This window comes from Eleutherodactylus coqui, chromosome 1 (genome assembly GCF_035609145.1).
Source record: "Eleutherodactylus coqui strain aEleCoq1 chromosome 1, aEleCoq1.hap1, whole genome shotgun sequence".
Taxonomy (NCBI): Eukaryota; Metazoa; Chordata; class Amphibia; order Anura; family Eleutherodactylidae; genus Eleutherodactylus; species Eleutherodactylus coqui.
Window position 1 is genome coordinate 428,176,992 of NC_089837.1, and position 23,741 is coordinate 428,200,732.

The 23,741-nt window shown below is 42.4% G+C and overlaps 1 protein-coding gene across 1 annotated transcript in view; it reads left to right on the plus strand.

Annotated features, from left to right (window-relative positions):
* The window catches only part of CNMD (chondromodulin), a 74,635-nt gene that overhangs the window by 38,592 nt on the left and 12,302 nt on the right, over positions 1–23,741 (plus strand). Inside the window, exons 5-6 of the mRNA XM_066581453.1 lie at positions 17,110–17,263; positions 19,682–19,875. Coding sequence (XP_066437550.1) covers positions 17,110–17,263; positions 19,682–19,875 — 348 coding nt within the window. The remainder of the gene's footprint in view (positions 1–17,109; positions 17,264–19,681; positions 19,876–23,741) is intronic.

Below are 23,741 nucleotides of genomic sequence, written 5' to 3' on the forward strand. Positions count from 1 at the left end.
ATTAAAAAAGGGTAAAGGACTTGATATGGATCCTTGTGTAAGAGACCCCTTTGTCAGAGAGTTTGGTACCATGTTAGTTTCTAGTTCTACCACTTCTCTTCTTCTTATACTAATTCTGTGTTTCTTTGTTATGTATGCTCTGGGGTATATTGTACCTTTTCTTGTTGCTTGGATTAATTAAGCAAAAACACGCATTATTGGGTTTTATTAAAGCAAAAATGTTCAAAAAAAAAGATTTATAAAAAAAATCAATGATACTTATCGAAACCTCTAGTTGTGAAGCCATCTCTCTGCTGAAAGCAAGTTCCAATAGTCCTGCTGGTGTAGGGTGGTGTCTCATGTCCCAGATCTAACCTGACATGATCTTCTGAAGTGTCTTTGATGAGAATATTCATTTTTGAAGATCTCTAATTAGCTACGAGTGAATGGTTTACAAACAGAACATGACTGTATGAATGGAGATGAATGATGTCAAAATGCTAAAGGAGAAAAACCGCTGGTTTACTGTTATTGCCAGTCAAAGTTTTCCAAGTTTCGTAAGCCTTCTCTGGAGAGCTAGTTCAAGCCTGGCTACATCAAAGCAAATTACATTCATTAAGTAGTATTCTGAAGTAATAATATATAGAAGATTCATATTTCAGCTATTTCAGATGATTCCTCTTGATCTATACCCCTGGAGTAGAGAGAAGGAGCTTACTTCTTTCTACATCAGATGGCTGCTTCTTAGACCATGATCCAGGTGAATTCACAAATAGCAATAATTAATGGAGTCAGGAGCCTGTCTAGTACACTGTACTGCAAAATCAGTCTATTATATCTAGACAGACCACTGGCTTCCTGATCTTTCAAGGATATTCATATGCACTTGATGTGCTTGTGTAATACATCATATAAATTGCTGCCTTTAGGTCATATCACTTCTTTGCAGGATAAATTATCTTTCAAAATGTTTCTGTAGAAGCAGCTTTAAGCAGTAAAATTAGATGGCATTAGGTATGTTAGTACCTACATAATTGTGTTTATTACCCTTATTTTCTGATTCTCGTACCAGATATGCATGGATTGTACATCATTCATACCCCAGACACGTGTCATGGTTATTTTGTCCTCTGTACAGATCAAAACCAATTACTAGGTGATATTCTCAATCATAATTATGGCTCAAAATCTTTGCAAGCATTTTTGTTCTAGATTGCTTTTCATCGCTGATGCATACAGGAGGAGAGATATTTTTAAGATAATTGACATCACTATGAACATGAATAAAATGTGCTATATTAACTTATGGAAAAAATATGGAATTGATAGTAGACACTGAAAGAAAGCATTGTACGGGCTCAAAACCGATATCCACTGAACATCTGAAAACTTAGCTGCAGTTAACCTTAACATTCCCCAGTCCTTTCATGGCACGCTAATATACAGGAGTTTATGGAGGTCCTTAAGGTGGCCATACACGTAGATAAAGGTCTTCTCCACCCATGGGTTTCAGACAAATAAATAAAAGTATATGAAGGTCAAACAACCCTCCCCCTATGCGGGATACTTGGGGAAAGACCTATGGTGTATGCCAAATGTCTAAATTCATGATATTTTGTTCTGCATGAGATAAGCCACTGCCAGAAGAGTTTGGCTGACAGTTTTCTGAAGTTACGTGCCCTGACATTGGAGAGCTGTTAGCCAACCTTATGATTACTTGAGATATGGTGTAATAGAAAAATAGAAGATTCTGCATCTGACTCTTAGGCTTCTTTCCCAAGGGCGACAGTGATATTGGTGCTACGAAAATGCTGTGATATCGCAGCTGTGTTACCGCGATTTTGTAGCGTCAGTGATGCGTTTTTCTTGTGTAAAACGGCGCATTGCTTCGCAGCTGCTAGCTATAAAATCATGCAATAAACTCGTGAAAAGGTTCATTCATCCCCTCGTTCGCACACAGAAGATCACTTTCTGGTTGAGGGATTCAAAAATCCCACCTCCAGGAAGTGATGGCTCTGATTGGCTGAGTAGCGCTGGGTGAACCAATCGATGCAGCGTTCGAAGAACCAATGCGAGGGCTGTGATTGGTTCATCCAGCTCTGTATTGATTGGCTGAGCAGAGTTTGAAGAACCAATCACGTTGTGGAGGCGGGATTTATGAATTGGACGAGCTGCGGTATTGATTGCCCAATTCATAAATCCTGCTTCCAATAAGAGCCATCGCTTCCTGGAGGCAGTATTTTTGAATCCTGCAACCAGGAAGTGATCTTCTGTGGGTGAATGAGGACTGCAAGATGCCCGGCGGAGCTCCGGACAGCAGCAGAAGGACCTAAACCGAGCCTGCTAGGTAAGAATGCCTTTTTTAAATGGGAATGCAGCTAGGGCTTATTTTAGGGGTAATGCATCACATCTCATGAAAATCGCTAGTTTGTGAGATGCAATAAACAAAGAGACTCCTTAGGGAAACATGGGCTGCAAAATATCGCAAATTGCAGCAGTATAGAGGATGCCGTAATTTTTTTTTCTCGCAACATCACATCAGACAAAACATTGCTAATGTGAAGGAACCCATAGGAAAGCATGGGCTTCACATACATGTGATTTGTAGCACTGTCACATCGTGAGAAAAATCGCACGATTTTGTCGCCCACGTGAAAGCGGTCTTAGGCTACATTCACACGGGCAAGTATCTGGAGCGAATTTTGTGCGTCGCACGATGTACAAAACTCACACAAATATGAACTCCCTTCTTTTGAATGGACTTATTCACTTCCATGATAGTAGCAGAGATTGCCGACGTGCTTGAACTTAATAAACTCCAGGGCTGAAAAAAGAAAATGCCATTGTGTCATTTTTGGTGGGGTTAGTTTTTAGAGCATTTAAAGTGCATTAAAAAAATGACATAAGAACTTTGTTCTATGGGTCAGTACGACTATGGTAATACAAAAATTATATTGTTTTTTAAATGTATTCTATTTTTAAAAGTAAATAAATTTTTTTCTTAAATAAGAATTGCTTTCCGTCGTCATATTCTGAGATTTGTAACTTTATCATTTTTACATCAATTTGGCTGTATGAGGGCTCGTTTTTTGCGAGGTGAGTTAAAACTTTTATTATTGGGAAAAAAATATCTTTTTGATCACTTTTTATTCAAATTTTTTGGGAGCTAGGAAACAAACAAACAAAAAATCGCAATTGTGGCATTCTATCCATCTTTCACAGCCTTCACCATCTAGGATAAATATTGTGACATTTTAATAAATCTGGACCTTTATGTATACAGCAATGCCAAATATGTGGAGGGTTTTAATAGTTTAGTTTTTTTATGGAAAAAGGTGGGGGGGGTTAAACTTTTAATATTTTTTAACTGTTACAAAAAGTTTCTTAAATCCTTTTTTTATTTTTAACACTCTTCTTTAATCTCCAAAGGGGACCTGAACTTGAGATAATTTGATCACTTGTACTGATTATTTCAATAACGTGCCATCCATTGCATCTATCCTTTCAAAACTTCAGACATCTATCGGACTCCACAGTGAGGGCTCATTCACATGGGTGTATGCAATTTCAGTCTCTGAAAATGCCACATTTTCACTGCATCTGTTTACGCTCACGAGGAAAGCAAGAAAGCCAAATTAATTAACTTTTTTTCCCTGCTGTCTTCTGGTAACATGTGTAAAAAAACAAAGCATGTTTCCTGAATTTTTCCGTGATCCTATAGACTATAGGCTTCTTCAGACTAGCATATGTGCAAAGAAGCTTGCCTCAGCGCAATGTATTTGCGCAGTTAACAAGGTTGATTTGCCCACATATTGGCACATTGTACTGCGCTTTTTGCACACACAGGGCCTGTTCACATGCTATGCATCCCTCCCCTGCCCTGATTTCCAAGGCTATTTAGCCTAATGGGGTCCAGATGTGTTCTCTTGTTCATAGAATTGTGCAACGTATAGCGCACGTTCTTGCGTTTTGTGTGCACAGTTGGCACCTCTTATAGATTTCTGCAGCATTTTTTTATGTGAGCGATCAGTCAGAGAAAAAAACTCATCTGGATAGGCCAATACAAATCAATGGTGTTGCATGCTGTCCGTATTACATCCATAAAAAATACGGACATAATATGGACAGAAAATACGCCCCTATGAAGGGGCCCTTAGTCAGCAAAGTCTATCGGGCATCAGTGGTAAGCGTCGTATGAAAGATTCGTCAGAACATTGCGACTTCAGTAATAAAGAACACATGCAGATGTGAACAGAGACTTGTATTATATTTTCAGGTCAGTGAGTGACATATTGGAAAAGCTGAAGGAAACTGAAGCAAAATTCTGCCAGTGTCTCATGTTATTAAGGAGTTTACATCAGTTGTAGATCAAAACATATACTGCAAAAAAGTATCAGCAAATCAGTCAAGGAAGGATCAGACTACACAGGGTTTGTTTGTAGTCTGTAACCATGGAGACGCATCACACAGACGTTGGAGACACAAAACAGTAGGACAGGATATTTTTAACAAAGATCATTTACAAAGTTGTTTTATCTTTTAGTGTAGATGTCTTTAGAGGAATAAAAAATGGTTGCAAATATGGATCTTCTGTGTAAGACTATACATAGTAAGTGAGTGTCTAGACTGAATTTGGATGTAAGGTATAACATAGCCTTTGCTGTATTTTTTATGTCCAGTGCAAATCAAATTTTCTTTAAAACATACCCCCATACCAGATTCACCTACCATTAAAGGAATCTTTGCTCTTGAGGGTGGGTGCAATCTGAGGAAAATTTAAAGACCCCCGCCCCTGGCTTCCTTATGGAAAATTTAAAGCTTCCCCCTGGCTTTCCGTCCATGTTGTCACAAGGTTATAGATCAGACTGTAATCTACAGACTAGAGAGTACCATAAATGTCAATAGCAGTCAGTAGCTTGACAATGGAATCTCAGGCTAAGGGCTTATTTAGACGACCGTATATCAGCTTGGTTTTCACGCCGAGCCGATATACGGTGTCCTCATCTGTGGGGGGGGAGGGATGGAAGAGCCAGGAGCAGGAACTGAGCTCCCGCCTCCTCTCTGCCCCTTGCCACTATTTGCAATAGGAGGGGGCGAGATGGGGGTGGAGCTAAGCCCCCCCTGCTTAGCTCCACCCCTGTCCCACCCCTCCCATTGCAAATAGTGGCGAGGGGCGTGAGCTCAATTCCTGCTCCTGGCTCTTCCATACTCCCCCCCCCCCTGCAGACAAGGACACCATATATCAGCTCGGCGTGAAAACCAAGCCGATATACAGTCGTCTAAATAAGCCCTAAGGCCTGTGTCACAGTGGCGTAAGCATATTTACGTACATATTTATGCACGCAAAAAACACAGAAGCATGTTCTCATCATTGAAATGGGCAATCAAGTTAATTAGTTCAACATGTGCTATTTTCGTGCGCAGGAAAGTAGAGCATGCTACATATTTTTTGTGTGAACATTAGAGATGAGCGAGCACCAAAATGCTCGGGTGCTCGTTACGCGGGACGAAATTTTCGCGATGCTCAAGGGTTCGTTTCGAGTAACGAACCCCATTGAAGTCAATGGGCGACCCGAGCATTTTTGTATATCGCCGATGCTCGCTAAGGTTTCCATTTGTGAAAATCTGGGCAATTCAAGAAAGTGATGGGAACGACACAGCAACGGATAGGGCAGGCGAGGGGCTACATGTTGGGCTGCATCTCAAGTTCCCAGGTCCCACTATTAAGCCACAATAGCGGCAAGAGTGGGCCCCCCCCCCAACAATTTTTACTTCTGAAAAGCCCTCATTAGCAATGCATACCTTAGCTAAGCACCACACTACCTCCAACAAAGCACAATCACCGCCTGCATGACACTCCACTGCCACTTCTCCTGGGTTACATGCTGCCCAACCGCCCCCCCTCCCCCCCACAGCGCACACCAAAGTGTCTCTGCGCAGCCTTCAGCTGCCCTCATGCCACGCCACCCTCATGTCTATTTATAAGTGCGTCTGCCATGAGGAGGAACTGCAGGCACACACTGCAGAGGGTTGGCACGGCTAGGCAGCGACCCTCTTTAAAAGGGGCGGGGCGATAGCCCACAATGCTGTACAGAAGCAATGAGAAATATAATCCTGTGCCACCGCCATCAGGAGCTGCACACGTGGGCATAGCAATGGGGAACCTATGTGCCACACACTATTCATTCTGTCAAGGTGTCTGCATGCCCCAGTCAGACCGCAGTTTTTTATAAATAGTCACAGGCAGGTACAACTGGGAATCCCCAACTCCGCAATGGGAATTCCGTGTGCACCCACAGCATGGGTGGCTCCCTGGAACCCACCGGCTGTACATAAATGTATCCCATTGCAGTGCCCTGGACAGCAGAGCTAACGTCAGATTAAATGCAGGTGGGCTTCGGCCCACACTGCATGCCCCAACCTGACCGGGCTTTTTAATTCATAGACACAGGCAGGTACAACTCCCTATTGTGAAGTCCCTGTGGACCGACAGCATGGGTGGGTGCCAGGAAGCCACCGGCGGCACATAAATATATCCCATAGCATTGCCCATCACAGCTGAGGTAGTAATGTCGTGCTTAATACAGGTGGGCTTCGGCCCACACTGCATGCCCCAGTCAGACTGGGGTTCTTTAGAAGTGGACACATGTAGTTACAACTCCGTGTGGACCGACAGCATGGGTGGCTCCCTGGAACCCACCGGCTGTACATACAGAAGTGAATACAAATCACAAAGAATTACTGAGTAGCAGATATAAAACTTGTATGAAAGATGCAGAAAATGTTTAATACAGTATCCTACATGATCACTTAAGTCTGCTGACCTCCAAGTCGAGTCCATTCACAAACCATTCAATGCCCAGAAAGTTGACGGCCATGTCTGCATCCCCACTATACACCAGGATGCGATACTTCTGCAGAGAAGGATAAATAGCAGATAATGGCTGTCCAAAAAAAATTGTGCAACACTGCTAAAAGCAGCCTCAACAGTACTGCACACGGTCAGAAGTGGCCCTAAGAAGGACCGTTGGGGTTCTTGAAGCCTAAAAATACTCCTAACGCTCTCCCTATAGCAGCTCCGGCACCAGCAGCACTTTCCCTGAACTATGTCAGAATGCATCTGTGGCGAGCCGCGGGAGGGGCCGATTTATATACTCGGGTGACACCTGATCTCGCCAGCCACTCACTGCAGGGGGGTGGTATAGGGCTTGAACGTCGCAGGGGGAAGTTGTAATGCCTTCCCTGTCTTTCTATTGGCCAGAAAAGCGCGCTAACGTCTCAGAGATGAAAGTGAAAGTAACCCGAACATCGCATGGTACTCGTCTCTAGTAACGAGCATCTCGAACACGCTAATACTCGAACGAGTATCAAGCTCGGACGAGTACGTTCGCTCATCTCTAGTGAACATACATTTATGTGATCAAACCAATGGGTTGAAATCAATGGGTTTTATTCACTGCGTGTTGAGTGTGTAAATTTTGCGCACACAAAACACTGTGCAAATGCAATTTAGGACACAGGTCTAAGGCTTCTTCCATATGGCAGTATTTTGGTCAACATTATGCTTCAGTATATATAAGCCAAAACTAGGAGTCGAAGGGCTTAAACAGATGGGTGTATGTGCGCGTACACTCGCAGCTGCGCATGTATCACAGTTTTTTGGTGTTATTTCAGGCCATTCAAACTCTGTACTATTACAAGTGAGTTTAAAACAAAAGCAGGAACATAAGTCCCGCCCTATCTTTCTCGCATGTAGTATTAACTACTGATTTTCATGGCTGCAGAACAGGACAAAATCACGCCCATCTGTCCTAAACCTCAGGAAATATGCTAAGCCTTTCATTGCTATTCTATATGCTAAGCATTTCATTATATTTTCTTGGTATTCCTGGTTTTGGCCTACAAATGCTGATGCAGAATATTGGCCGGAATCCTGCCATGTGAATGAGGCCTAATAGCGATGGATCTAACCCTGCTGTATGTCCAGACACTCACTTTTAGTGCCATTTATTAAGGAATTTCTGTAACTGAATGCCATCGGTTTATATTGAAATACATTTAAATGTGAATAATATATGAAAAGCGGGATAGGAGACAATAGTTGTGATCTAGCAGCCTGCCAAAACATGTTTCCTATACGATGAGTTACCAAAAATACAAAAAACTAATATATGATAGTGCCTCTCGTGTGTTGTGTCCGCTCACCCCTCCGCCGGGTTTTATCTGTGTAATAAATGTTCTACAGTCAATTTATATTTCAGGAAAATCAACATCAGCTAATTTCAGATCGTTTCATAAACCAAAAGGGAGATGAATTATGCACTGCACAAGAGATGCACTGGAATACCCGTTTACTCATCTAATGGCTGAATGCGGATCATTGCATACAATAAAGAAATCCCCCCGGAACATTAACTTGCATAAAGGAAAGTCATATCAACCTAAACTTGTGCATCCCTTAACAGACGAGGGCGGCAGTAGACCCTGCTGTGCCGAGTTATCCCCGTATGGCAGATGGAACAATGCCTCTGCAGCGCCACCTATTGGACGGCATCATTCCTGCATGCCAGTGTTAGATTCTTTATACAGGGTCTTATAACAATGACTGGGAATTAAAAACAAAGCCAGAATACCATACACAGACAGCTGTTTTGGGTTTTTGCCTCTCATCAGTGTGCAGTAGAATCTAGGCTTGTCTAGTGAGAGGCTTCCTTATTTGCATATTTCCCAGGGAAGCATGGATGGCTTCTTATAAGTCTCCTCACCCACCCTCTAGGTGCTCTCCTTAAGGAGGAACGATATCCACTGTTATATGTTGGGAATGAGAGCAATGGCTGCAGTATTGTAACAGTCCTAATGAATAGTAAAGCTGCTTATGCAGCAGGGTGTAATACCTTGTCCTACCCAATGATAGCACACCAGCACCTTACATATTTTTATGCTGCATGCATTTCTGCAGTCACTGGAATAATGAAACTTAATATCCAGTCTTACTGCCATCATGTACCGTATTTTTCCGTATATAAGGCCGCCTGCAGACGAGCGGGTCGGATCCGGCAGCGAGAATTCTCGCCGCGGGACCCGACCCGAGAGCCTGCAGGGACGAGCGCGTACTCACCCGCTCCTGGTGGCCCCGGCTCTTTCATGTGCCGGCTGCCGCGCAGCTGGCGCATGCGCAGACCGGAGTCGGCGGCCGGGTGAGTGCGAGCCCCGCACAAAAATAGGAAATGCCGCGGTTTGTTTGCCGCGCGAGATTTCGCGCGGCCAAACCGCGGCCGTCTGCATAGGAGTGCATATTGTAATGCACTCCTATGCAAACTTTCAGTGGCGGAAATCCCACGGGAAATACCGCCGCGGGATTTCCGCCCGTGTGCAGGCGGCCTAAGACACGTTTTTTTGACAAATTTTTTAACCCAAAAATTCCCCCGCGTTTTATACACGGTAAGCCAACATTATAGTGTAAGTTTTCATCGGATGTGATACGGCAAAAACTTACACTAACATGCAGGTACAGTACAGAGCAGCAGTGGGGAGAGGGAGAGCAGCAGCTAGGTGAATATGCCTGACGCCACCCCACACACACTATCAAAATACTAACGATCACTTGTCTGTAGTATGTGAGTGAGTGCTTCTGATGCTCTGCCCCTATTAATGTCATTACTCCGCCCACTGGTGACGCCATTGAAGGTCCTACAACATATATAAAACACAGAGTCTGACCGACAGAAGAACAACACAGTTAGGGCACTTGAAAAGGGGAGGACAAAAATAAGAAAATGAGAATACAACTAAACTGTTATTATTTCAGACACAACTCAGCAGTCCTGACAGAACACACTGACCTACACCACCATAGAGATCCAGTGGGCTGAAGGAGCTGTGATGATGTCACTGCTGTGGAAGGAGCCAAGCTGTGGTTGTGTTGTGTGGATCATAATGCATGTACCATGTAGCAGAGCTTTGTGGCGCATTGCGCCACCAGAAATACTGGGACTATCATTTCCTAATAATTACTAGTATACACACTAGACAGCACACACCAACATAGAACCACTGTAAACTCAATAGCCATGTCCTGTCAGCGCTGGCCAGCTGGGTCTGCAGTCTCCTGCACTTGGTCCCTATAGCAACCTGTAAACAGGAAGTGAAGGGGGAGAGCAGTAAAGAACCTGCCGGCAGCGATGAGAGGGCGGCTGCTGAGTATAACAGGGACTTTTAGTGATGTTTAAACATAAAAAAGCACTACATAAACATGTGTACTATTCTATGTTTAACATCTTTTTTTTCTGAGTTTTGGGAGGGAAAACTAGGGGTGCGCCTTATATACATAAAAATACGGTATTTCCGTATGGCAAACACATAGCAGTTCTTATGGATCAGTTTTGTCCTACGAGGAAGGGTCAGTTTCTAATCAATTTACAAGTCTGTACCAAGGAATGTGTAAGGCCTCTTTCACACGGGCTACAAAATCACGGCTACAAAACGCATGTATGTGAAGCCCATGGCTTCCAATGGGTTCTTTCAGGCCTAAAACATCTCATGTGAAATAACCCATTGGAAACCATGGGCTTCATATACATGCGTTTTGCAACCTTATTCTGTGGTCCTAGGAGCAGAATTCTCTTTGTGATGAGTTATGTCTATGGTAATTTCATAAAGACATAATAATTGAATGGAAGTAGAATGACCCCTACAGCAATATACTTTATAGTGTTGTGACTGTGTTTTCGTAAGGTCCTATTATAATTTCCTTTATGTTACAGCGTGGGCAGTACTGGAATGTGATAACATTATATTTATACTATATACTAAGCTTGTATACTATCTATATGTGAAGTTACTTCTTGTTCTACATGCAAGATGTGGATTCAACACAACCTTACATAACGATCATCAGTCATAATCTTGGATACTGTGCTTCGTTATACAGCAAAACCTTCCGCTATCTTTGTCACAGAGACACCCACCATACGGGCCCCAACAATTTGATCATGTTGGAATTTCATCAGCTTTGCCACGATTCCCACACAACTGTGCAGAACGCTGTCTCAAAGACAAACGACGCTTACCGCTTGTTGGCGCTGTTATACAGATCATCGTATCACGCAACAACTACAGCAGAGCCTACTAACTCTGCTGTACACATGTATGGATCCCGGACCATTAGCAGGGATCCGCATGGGATTTTAATCATTACCATTGAGATGCCCTTTTGATATAGTTAACATTTATTGGCAGTATTGTGAAATATGATTTATAATCCCATGTAACCTAAGGCATGCATTTCGTACAGTGTTTCCATATTTTTGTTAACCCCCTAGTTGCAGAGCAAATCCTTCTGGCTGCCAGCTTATATGTTATATGGTCAGAATTGAAAATGCATGTAAGCTGGCAAGCAGCAGCAATTGGATCTAGCTCCAGTCACGGTTGTATGTGATGGATGTCCAGGGCCAGAAAGATTGGTAGGCAGAGATAGATGACCATCTGGGGTGCTATTTTTTGAGGTGTGGGAAGAGGGTGCATTAGTTGAATTTCATTAATAATTATTTGATAATTATAATTTCTTGGTGTTGTACTGCCACTACCTACAGCGCTAGGTGGTCATTGTGATGATCAGGGCACATGCTGTAAAGCAGCCACGGCCCTCCGAGTCTAGCACCAGCCACCATTGGCATGCTGCTGTTTGTCAGTGGGTGAAAGTGAGTCGCTGTCTGTAGCAGAGAGACTACGTGTGACAGACAGTGACTTGTGGGCAGCAGCAGTAGGCGCAGTGATGAGATGACTTATGCTGCATAAACGATGAGCAGATCGCTGATTGCCCAGTGTACATAGCAGCTGTTCAGTACTGAGTAGCCGCTATGTTATGTCAATGGAGAGGGGCGGGGGCGAGAGGAGAGAAATCACTTGCAGTCTCCCTGCTGTAAGCCAGCCAACGATACTTGCTTCCGTGCAGGTGCACGAGACTTAGTACGTGCGGGGACGAGGGTCGGGCAATGTTTGCCGACTTTCGTCCCGTCTAAATGGGCCTTAACAGACTGTTATGCCTGCTAGCATCCAATATCCCGCATTACCTGAACTAAAAGTATAGCAGTTTAATCTGGCTTGCTGATGTGCAGATAATGGGGCACAGGGGAAGGTGTTTGACAAGCAATGGCACAGGAAAGGCATTGGGTGACAGGGTTATTGGGAGAAAGAAGTGACACAGAGGGAAAGGGGGTGGAAAAAGAAGTTAAAACTACTTGTGATGACATAGGAGGAGAAGAAGTCACAGGCGATGTGGAGTAAGGGGTCATAGGATGATTTAGGCACATAATAATTAAAATTTAATGAATGCAAGGGGTTGTCTAAATTATTATTTTTTTTTATTTCTGTGCACCTTGGCCAAAAACAAGAAAAAAACGCTATACTCATCTCTTCCAGCTGCTGCATGTCCAGCACCACACTTCAGTTATACCTTGTACCAACCCTCTGGGTGTCAGCTTGTTCACATTGGTGGCACCTTTTGGGCAAATGAGTTAAAATGTATAGAGGAAAGTGAATGAAAGGGGCTATTCAAGTTATTTTTTTTTTAAATCCATTTGCCAGTGTCCAAAAGTAATAAATAAAGCTATACGCACCTGTCCCAGCATCCCACATGCCCCATTTATTTAAATGTCTCACTGTTTTTAAGATCTCTGCTTGCTGCTGTTCAGAACCTTCATCGCTTACTTCTAGTGGTTAAAGACTTGACCTGTTTATCTAATGAACACATAGGTACAGATTTGATAATGGATCTGCACGCAGGGGCGGGCTATGCCAGGGGGCCAGGGTGGCATGCTATGTCAGTCAGTGCTAATTAAAACTAACCAAGAATCAACCAGAAAAACACCCTAGTTCCTTGTGCTATTTGTATAAACTTTTAATGTTGGATGTTAAAGATTCCAGCTTTTTACAGCCTGGCGTGTGACTAACCAAGGACACATATTGTTATAAAGGAAAATATTGATACAAGTTATAGAACTTTTTCCGTTTCAGCTTCTCATATATATTGGATCTACAATGTATTATTGTGCAGGTTGTGTTCCTGATCATTTTTGGCCCTTTCTTGAATTATATCTGCATTGTTTCAGGTTGTTTCCTTTTAATGTTCCCTTTGACACTTTCATTAGTCACTCACTTTCTACACTGGAGCTACATATATGTAATAACAAGACAAACATCACCCCACCCCTGAGTACACTTAGATAAGTCAGGCTGATGGCAGCACAGTGGATGCAGATCTCCACTTAGAAAAATACATGATGGCTTCAACGTGTTACTGTCTCTCAGCATTGTGAGGATAGATCCTGTACCTTGTGTGTTTAGCTACTGTTACATGTTTCATGCCCGTCAGCGCCCTTACTGAGATATCAATAATTAATGTATGTGCTTTTCACACCTCAAATAAAGGCCATTTTTTATTCCCACTCTTCCATATGTTTCATCTATGGGTAATTATAAGACAAGCTAATTGCATTTTTTTCTGTCTTCTTTCAAGTTATAAGTAGATTATTTCATTATTAAGATAGAAAGTAATTAATGTTGCTAAACTAGTACATCCAATTATTATCCTGAAAGATGGTTTCACACTCAGTGTTAATAAAATGTTGCAGTTTTTGACAATTTTGGGGGGGTAAAAACTCCACAGCGAAATATCAGCAAAAGGTCAATAGTTAAGAAATAGAGATGAGCGAGCGTACTCGCTAAGGCAAACTACTCAAGTGAGTTGTGCCTTATTTGAGTACCTGCCCGCTCGTCTCAAAAGATTCGGGTGTCGGCAGGGGAGAGCGGTGAGTTGCGGGAGTTAGCAGGGGGAGCGGGGGGAGAGAGTGAGAGAGAGATCTCTACCCCCCCCCCCCCCCCCCCCCGTTCCTCCCCATGCCGGCACCCAAATCTTTTGAGACGAGCGGGCAGGTACTCGCATAAGGCACTACTCGCTCGAGTAGTTTGCCTTAGCGAGTACGCTCGGTCATCTCTATTAAGAAATACACTACAAACAGTGCAAGCTTTTTTGTAGCAGCTTTGCTGAATTTTTATGTGTTTTATGGGTACATGGCATTTTTTTGCAAATCACAACATGCTCTAGAAATAGCTTTTTTTTCAGGAATTTTCCCATAGACTTCTCAATAGGGAATGCTTGAAAAAAGGTTTTCTCAAAAATATCACCAGAAATCAGACACAAAAATGCCTGAAATAATGCATTGTATTAAAAAAAATGTAAAATTCATGGCCAAAAATATGCCATTAATGTGCAATAAGAAAGGACACGGTTTCAATGACACTCATGAGGTGTCACAAGAAGGGCAATATATCACTAGGCCTCCAATATCAAAGATAATATTAGATTCCCATCTCTACAACAGTCATATCTCAGTCTCTGGAAAGTACCTGTTGACTCTGGAGCCCTAACTGGGCAACTAAATTGGCATCTCAGGCAAGAAACTAATGTCATCCTTCTCCAGTACAAAAACTAAAGGCCCATTTAGACACGACGATTATCGCTCAAAATTCGCTCAAAAGACATGTTTTGAACGATAATCATTGTGTGCATTTACACGGCAAGAGGATCGCTCAAAATTTGCTCAAACAGCAGTTTGAGTGACAGTTTTGAGCGTTCACTTTGCACAAGTGTGTAAATGAAGCTGTATGCAGAAGACAAGCGGGACTACTATCTTCTGTATACAGCTGTTATCTTCTCGGAGCGCACAGCTGGTATACAGCTGAGTGCTCCGAGCAGGGTATGCAGAAGACAGCTGGAGCTCTGTCTTCTGCATACTCCTGCTGTGTTCACGGAGCGCTCAGCTGGTATACAGCTGAGCGCTCCACCGGGGTATACGGAGGACAGCTGGACCGCTTGTCTTCTGCATACTTCTGCTGTGTTCTCCGAGCAGGATGACAGCTGAAACAATAGTATCAGCGGTATCCCGATGAGAACTCAGTGTGCGGTCCTGTTAGGACTCATCATTATCTTTCAGATCGCTGAAAGACAACGATGAGCAAACTGTTTAACGAAAACTGCACGATATCCGAGCGTTTAGACCCAACAATTCTCGCTCAATAGACGACTTTGAGCGAATTTTGAGCGAGAATCGTTGGGTCTAAAGGGGCCTTAACCAGTAGGATTATATAATGTCTGGTATATTTTTATTTGTCTTGTGTGTGAATATCTATTAATGATGCTTACAAGGAAATGATACTTGAAAATGACTTCTAATCCCAAGATGTATTGAGGGCCGATACCGTTGTTTTGCTTTCCTCTGGATCACATAACATTAAGGTGATAGCATGAAATTTATAGACTTGTAACTGTTTTCAACCTCAAAACATACTGAAATATCAATTCACACAGTGTCAAGGTTGTGCATACCATGGAAGGCACTAATATGGTCCGCTCAAGTAGACCTTCATTCTTCTTCACCACGACCAGTGTGACCAAATGCAAGGTTCATTCTGTCCACATTGCCAAACAGATCAGCAGATGAGTCTCACGGGAACCTTCTTTTTTCATTTGTGTACGCCCTACACAACATGGTTTATATATCTTCGGATCTGCGGAACGTGGTTGCAAAAGTCAATCTATCCTAAGAGAACAATGAAAAGGAAACAATATAACAGCAGACTAGATGGACAAAGACTTTCAGGTTCAGCGTCTGTTATACTAAAATACTGGAAAGAGATATAAAATCTGTTAATATGAAATATACATAAAAACTTAGCTTAGGCTAGATTCACATGAGCATATCTGTATACATACACATTTTTTTCAGAATGACAGCTCTTTATTGAGCTTGCAAGTGCGCTTTTAACTGTACGTCTTGCGCAAAAAACACGCAACAATGCTCTAAGCCATTGAAATGGCCGATTAGTGTAATTAGTAGAGATGAGCGAACGTACTCGGTAAGGCCGATTTCGCAATCGAGCACCGCGATTTTCGAGTACTTCACTACTCGGGTGAAAAGTACTTGGGGGCGCTGTGGGTGAGCGGGGGGTTGCAGAGGGGAGTGGGGGGGAGAGGGAGAGAGAGCTCCCACCTGTTCCGCGCTGCTACGCCCCGTTCCACCGTGCCACGCCCCGCCCCACAGCGCCCCCGAGTACTTTTCACCCGAGTAGTGAAGTACTCGAAAATCGCGGTGCTCGATTGCGAAATCGGCCTTACCGAGTACGTCCGCTCATCTCTAGTAATTAGTTTAATATGCAAATGCACAGAAAAATAGACCACGCTGGGTATTTTTTTTGCATGACTGAAATGTGCATGCCAACTATGCGCATGTGAACAAATCCATTGAAATCAATGGCTCCTACTGTTTTTCTATTGCGCGTCTAAATTTTGTATGCACAAATGCGCACACAAATACATCTGTGTGAATCCAGTCTTAGGGCTCAGTCAGACAAGTGAACTTTTTCATGCATTATAGGCGTGGGGAAAAAAAATGTGCTCATTGCGTGTAGAAAAAAATTGTGTGACCGGGTGCATTTGCACTCACACGTCCTATCTTTTGCAGGTGCAAATTTTTGTCCGCTTCTAAATAACGGACATGTGACCGCCTTCATTGGAAAGCATTGGCTATAATAGTTCCGTTTTGAAAATGCGCCTATACATGCGTGAAATATTCGCTCGTCTGACTGAAAAATGGTTAATTTTGGATCTTTGCAATAATATATCATCTGATATAGTATAATTACACGTGTAAGATCACAAATACTCGTATGCATGTACACATCCAGAAAACACTCCTATTAAGGTCAGTCCATAAGGATTTGCGCAGAATACTTTAGATGGAGTTTCATTTGGCCTATATTCTCAATCAACTCATATGTCATTCTTAAATTATGATATTTTAATTTATAGATAAAAAATCAAGACTTAGTTTAAAATGGTGTTACGCTTTAGTTTAATTCCCATTTGCATAAGTGGTAGATAAGGAATAAAACTCTTTACTCTCTTTGATAAATGTTGGCCTTAGCATCCTCATTATACAAAATACTAATATCAGCACGGAAACACATCTCACATTAATAACCTAATAGTAAAATATACTACAAGATATATATATATACACACATATATACATATTGTGTATTATACTTGCCATGCCTTTTATGTCTTGCCAGGAAGATGAAGTCATGCCAGCTAGGTTTGATGAGAATTCTCTTATCTGGGTGGCTGCAGACCAGCCGGTAAAGGATAACAGCTTCCTGAGCTCAAAGATCCTGGAACTATGCACAGATCTTCCCATCTTCTGGCTCCGACCAACATATCCCAAAGGTGAATTTTCTATATATAGACCGCACAGAGTTTAACTACTTTTGCATACATCTTAAGTGCTGGTTGTATTAAAAATCCAATAAGAAATCTTTTAGCCGTTAGTAAGAGAATTCAATAACAGAAATAGAGACAGAAAACTTAAGGTCAACCTTTAAGAAACAATTACATATTCAGTCATTTTGCTGCACTGCAGCAACAAACTATATTTCCATTTGGCTTGTGTGACATATGTTAAAATAAAAAGATTATTATTATATGTGCCCACAATGTACATTTATCAGGAAGAAACAAAAATCATTTTATATGTCAATCTATTTGCTGTCATAGGGTTGCCATAGATGACCAGTGTGGAAGTGGGCATATAGCAATAACTGGGCCGAGTATGACTTCTTATCATATGGTAAAGACTTGTTATGACACAAAGAGTTGTCTTAACTTGTTAGTGACGAAGCCTGTTTGCGCCTTAGTGACAGAGCCAAATTTATGAAATCTGACGTGTCACTTTAACAGAATAACTCTGTAAAGGCTTTGCATATCCAAGTGATTCTGACATTGTTTTTTCGCTACATATTGTACTTCATTTAGGTTGTAAAAATAGGCCAATACAATTTGTGAATATTTATAAAAAGGGCCAAAATTGGGGAAAGTTTGGAAAAAAAATTATTTTTTTCACAATTTCAACTGTAATATTTCAAATATTTGCAAACATACTGTACAAATTTGAAAGGAGCAGCCGGTGACTTTCAGAACAGACATTTCCGCAACATGAAAGAAACCGCGGCATTGTTTGTTTGCCGCGGAAAAACACGCTGCTGGCTTCCATTTTTAGTCAATGGAAGCCGGCTGTCACGTGATACTTCCGCTGTGAGCACAGCGGCAGTATCGCGTGATTACGCGTCACCGCCCACTGCCATCGCCCCCTGCCATCGCCCACTGGATGGGACTCAAGCGGCGGATCCGGAGAAGTGAGTATGGAGTCTTTGGGGGACGTGTGACGGACTCCGCTGTGATATTACGCTAGCGGAGTCTGTCACGGCCATGGGCATGAGACCTAAGAACACGCATTTCCCTGGAGGGTTAATTCCTAATTAGTTTACTAATTATGTATTGACATCAGAGTGAACAGTCTTCCCGTGTATACCTTCTACATATCATACCATCAGATACCTAATTGCAGTAAAATGTTAAGACTTAAAGGGATCTTTTAGGAGTAAAGTATTGTTGGCATGTTCTCGGGATAGGTCATCAATAGTTGATCAACGGGAGTCTGTCACTAGGAATCCCCGCCGAGCAGCTGATTGAAGAGGCTGTGACCTCTTTTCAGGCATGTGACATCATGTTCATCGGTCACATAACCTGAGAGCAACTTAGTCCCATTCAAAAGAATCGGCTTGAGCTGCAATACCAGGTACAACTACTATATATTGTAGTGCGCTGTGCCCTGCATGGGCTGAAGTGACAGTAGCACTCATCACACTGCCGCTGTCACTTCAATAAGCTGATCGGTGGGGATCCTGAGTAGCGGACCGCCACCAATCAACTATTGATGGCCTATCCTGAGGATAGGTTATCAACAGTCTAGGGCCAGACAACGTCTTTAAGCTATTGAACTAGATAGATAGATAGATAGATAGATAGATAGATAGATAGATAGATTGATTTGAGATAGATAGGTAGGTAGATAGATAGATAGATAGATAGATAGATAGATAGATAGATAGATAGATAGATAGATAGATAGATTTGAGATAGATAGGTAGATATGAGATAGATAGATAGATAGATAGATAGATAGATAGATAGATAGAATATGCTGTAATAAGGAAGATCTGAATCTATAATCAGTAAATATGTTTGTGCCAGTTGCTTTAAATATGACTGTTAGATCTGTGAAATTACACCAAGAAACCAAAGGACGCATTTTAATTTCCACAAATGCTTTCCATCTAACCCACCTCATTATAGTGTCTCCTGGGAAGAAGAGCTTTGCTGCAAAGACCTGCAGTGTCAGTTGCTAATCCTAGAAACAAGACTGTGACTATTCTATCAGCTGCTGTGTGGATTAACATTCTAAAAGTTAACCTTTGATGTTTACTTCAACAGAAGAAGTGCTATAATTTATAATTAAATGGGTTTCCAAATTGTAATAGTGAATGTGTCAAATCAGAGCGGAGCCAGCTATGCTGTATAACTGTTCCAGATCTGGCTAGTTAGTGGATTCAGATAGTGAGGACACCATTATCCTTCCTAAGTTACCATGTAAACACTTATGTCCACAAGACTGACATCTGATGTATTAATCTGCTTAATTTACTGTACATGTATCTCAGTTGTTAGCTAATTTGGTTCCAATCTAGATATAGAAGACCTATATCGTTTATAAACTACTAAATGCACTTTATATTTCCATGTATCTAGAAAGTCAACGAGGTAAAAGGGATGTTAGAAGAAGAAAAGGCAGGCAAGCTCAGAACCTAAACCTAGACCAATTTGAGGCTGCAGCAGAAGAAGTCAACACTAGACGCCAAGGAAACCGACGTGCTCAACGAGTCAATGAAACACAACCATCCTCTGAGCGAGTGACAGACTACAACCCAGAGAACCCATACCATGTAAGTTATCTGCTGCTAAGGCTACTTGTTCTGCACAAACTGTACATTCAAGCTTCTCATCTTCGGGCTGATAAACGCATAGACAAGAGGTACAGTATATGTCGTCTCGCATAGTAACCTTGAGCCTTCACTGTACATTTACCTATCTTAGGATATTTTTAGTTTCATGAAATACATGAGAATCGGAAGACATCAGAATAATTGATTACTGAGTCATTGACTTCAATTTATATAATATTCCTGTCATAAATATTAGCCAAATTCGTAAAAATGAGGCTCAATCAAAGGAACACATCCAGAATTCAATAATAAATGGAAAAACAACTTGATAAACTCTGTAGCCTAAAGTAATTGTAACAAGTACAACATTTGTAGCTGCAGAGATTAAAGGGAATCTGTCATCAACTATAAGCACCATAAGGTAAGTTATGGTGCTTATAGTTTAGGTGAGGTGGAGTCCGGAGAGCCTGTCTTCATACTCGCCCGGTCCTCCGTTCCTGCGGTGCCAAGTCAGCACGTGCACAGCAAGTTTGGCTCTTTTAGGAAGGCTGTATGCACATACTCCCATTCATCTCTACAGCAGTATGTGCGCCTTGTAAGAAAAGTCAAGCTGGCTGTGTGTTTGCTGACCTTGCCAGGGAACACCACAGGAATTGGGACCGGGTAAGTAATGAAAATAGGCTCCCCAGACTCTACATCACCTAAACTATAAGCACCCTAAGCCAGCTCTCCCACAGGCATCTGTTAAAATGCTGTTTTTTAAAAAACGTTTTAAAATGGTGTTTTCAAACGCTTTCAACAGTGTTTAACGCACCCCATTGTTACAATGGGTCATGAGGTGCGCTAAAAAGCACTGAAATGCACTAAAGTAGAGTAAACAGTGTTCAAAAATCGTGGTATTAGAAAACCCGCGTTCAAACGTTCATTTGAAATCAATGGAGGAGATTCACCACATTTAGTGCGGCATTTAAAACGCTGTGTTTAATGCTGTAAAAGTGTTTGTGAGAGTGGCCCAACTTAGTTTATGACAGGTTCCCTTTACAGGGCTTGCTTTGTGGGACAACCCCTCTAATCCACACTCAGGGTGGCTTCACACGAGCGTGTTTTTGTGCGTAAATAGGTGCGCACCTATGTAAGTGCAAAAACACGCGTGTATGAAGGTCCGTGTATTGCCTCCAATGGAGCCGCAGCTGCTGCCAGCGGCTCCATTGAAGGCAATGGTCTGCCGGCACCCCTGAACTGTTTGTCATATAAGCCCTTCCCTGAAAAACAAGAATTTTTGTGTAAAAAAGAAAAAAAAACTTACCTTTCAGCGGCTGCCATGTCCCCGCGGGGATGAAGAACACATCTGCCGCATGCAGCAGATGTTTCCTTCATCCCCGCGAGGAAAAAGAATTCCCTGCTGCACTTGACACATCTGTGACAGATGCAGCAAAGGAATTCTTCATTCCTGCGTGGAATAAAGAATTCCCTACTACAGCTGTCAGAGAGAGGAGTAGAGGATTCAGCTGCCGGTATCCTGTAATTGTTTTTCAGGAAAGGGCTTTAAATACAAGCCCTTTCCTGAAAAACAAGAATAAATGGTGATTAAAATAAGAAAAAAAGAATACTCACCTTTCTTCACCTACCGGGGCTCAGCCGCGTCCAGCCGGCTCTTCTCCCTGCACTGCTCTCAGTAGTATTCAGCAGGCGGGGATTTAAAATTCCTGCCTACTGAATGGGCTGCATCTGATTGGCTGAGCACTGTGACCAATCAGAGGCAGCTCTCAGCTATTGAATGACAGCTGAGAGCTGCCTCTGATTGGTCCCTGCACTCAGCCAATCAGAGGCAGCACCCACCCATTCATGAATTCATGAATGGGTGAGTGCTGTCATTCAATAGCTGACGCAGCAGCCGCGGCTCCATTGAAGACAAGGCGTGCATTCCCTGTGGTGCACGCATGTCCTCTCTTTACAGGCACGCACCTGTACAACATGGACATGTGCACAGGGAATGCATTGGTTTAAATAGAAGCGTGTTTTTGTGCACGCATATGCATGCACAAAAACACGCTCGTGTGAAGCCACCCTGAATGGCTACTTTATTAGAGACACCCATTTAGTGACTTATTGGATCTCATTTGGCCTTCAGAACTGCAGATTTCATTGTGGCATAGATTCTACTAGGTGTTGAAATCATTCTGTAGGAATACTGGCCCATGTGGACAGGATAGTGTCTTACAGTTTCCACAAATATGGAAAGGAATACTGACATGCTCTGCACAGCGCAGAGAAAGGATGCATGCCACTTCTGAACCTCCCATCAGCATGATGCGACAGAAATCTGTATTCATATAACCAGGACATGTTTGTCCACCAGGGAATGTTTTTTAGTGATCCAATTTTTGCACTCATTTGCCCCTTGGAGTCTTATCCTTCTGTTTCTCAATGGCACAAGAAGTGGGCCTCAGCTGTTATAGCCCATCCATGCTAAAGACAGACAAATTGTGTGTTCAGACACATTAGTTGGAGTATCAGCATTGTATGCAGATGCACCCTGCTTGACTGTGCACCACCTTAATAACATTACGTTTTCGGACCACGTTTTTGTGTGACCTTACTTGTTGCCTTGCCTCGTAAATGGCAATAGTCCTTAAATACCACATTATTGTGTTTGGCAATTACTTCTTCATTAATTGCTCTGGGGATGTTGATTATTGCATTGGGAGGTACATAAATGCCTTGTCAGGGGAATTCTAGTAAAACATGGATTCCGCCTCAAGCGTGAATGTGCGCAAGCTATTAAAAATCTCCTGGAGGAAGTTGGTGCTTTAGAGCTCTCACATAAACGTTTCTTCATGGGAGAGGTCAGAATTTCCCTTTCTCAAAAACATGAGCCAAACTGTTCTCTCATACTTTCTCATGCTAAAGCTCAGCTGTACATATGCTGTCGACATTACTATGAATACGATAATAAATGCAGTCCTTTCAGCTGCCACCTGGTTGAGCTCCCATCTATTCCGCCCACTTAAAAACCATCCTATGTTTGGTGTCACTTTCGTATGTTGTGAATCCCTCCTGGTTAGATCTTATATTATTCCTCTGCCATCTCCCATGTGTCTAATCCTGGGTTATCCGGAATTTACCCCTGGCTTCTATGACAAAAGCTTGGACTGGGTTGATCAGGGAACTCAGGGACAGAGGATTCAAAAAGATCTAAACAAGCTTGAACAGTGGGTGGCGACTAACAGGGAGAACTGCAATACATCTGTAAAAGAAAAATGAAAAAAAGCACATACAGAATGGGAAGAACTGAACTAAGCAGCAACACATGTGAAAAAGACTTGGGTATACTAATAGATCACAGACTGAACATGAGTCAACAACGTGATGCAGCAGCAAAAAAGGTAAACACAATTCTGGGATGTATTAAGAGAAGCATGCAGTCTACATCACAAGAGGTAATTATCCCCATCTACTCCTCCACAGCCAGACCTCATCTGGAATACTGTGTCCAGTTCTGGGCGCCCCAATTTAAAACAGACATCGATAAACTGGAGCAAGTTCAGAGAAGAACTACTAGGATGGTGAGCGGTCTGCAAATCATGTCCTATGAGGAACGGTTAAAGATTCTGGGAATATTTAGCTTGCAAAAAAGAAAGCTGAGAAGAAACTTAATAGCTGTCTACAAATATCTGAAGGGCTGTCACAGTGCAGAGGGATCAGCCCTATTCTCATTTGTACACGGAAAGACTAGAAGCAATGGGATGAAACTGAACTGGAGGAGACGCAGATTAGATATTTGTCAAAACTTTCTGACAATGAGGGTGATCAATGAGTGGAACAGGTTGCCATGGAGGTGGCGAGTTCTCCTTCAAAGGATGTCT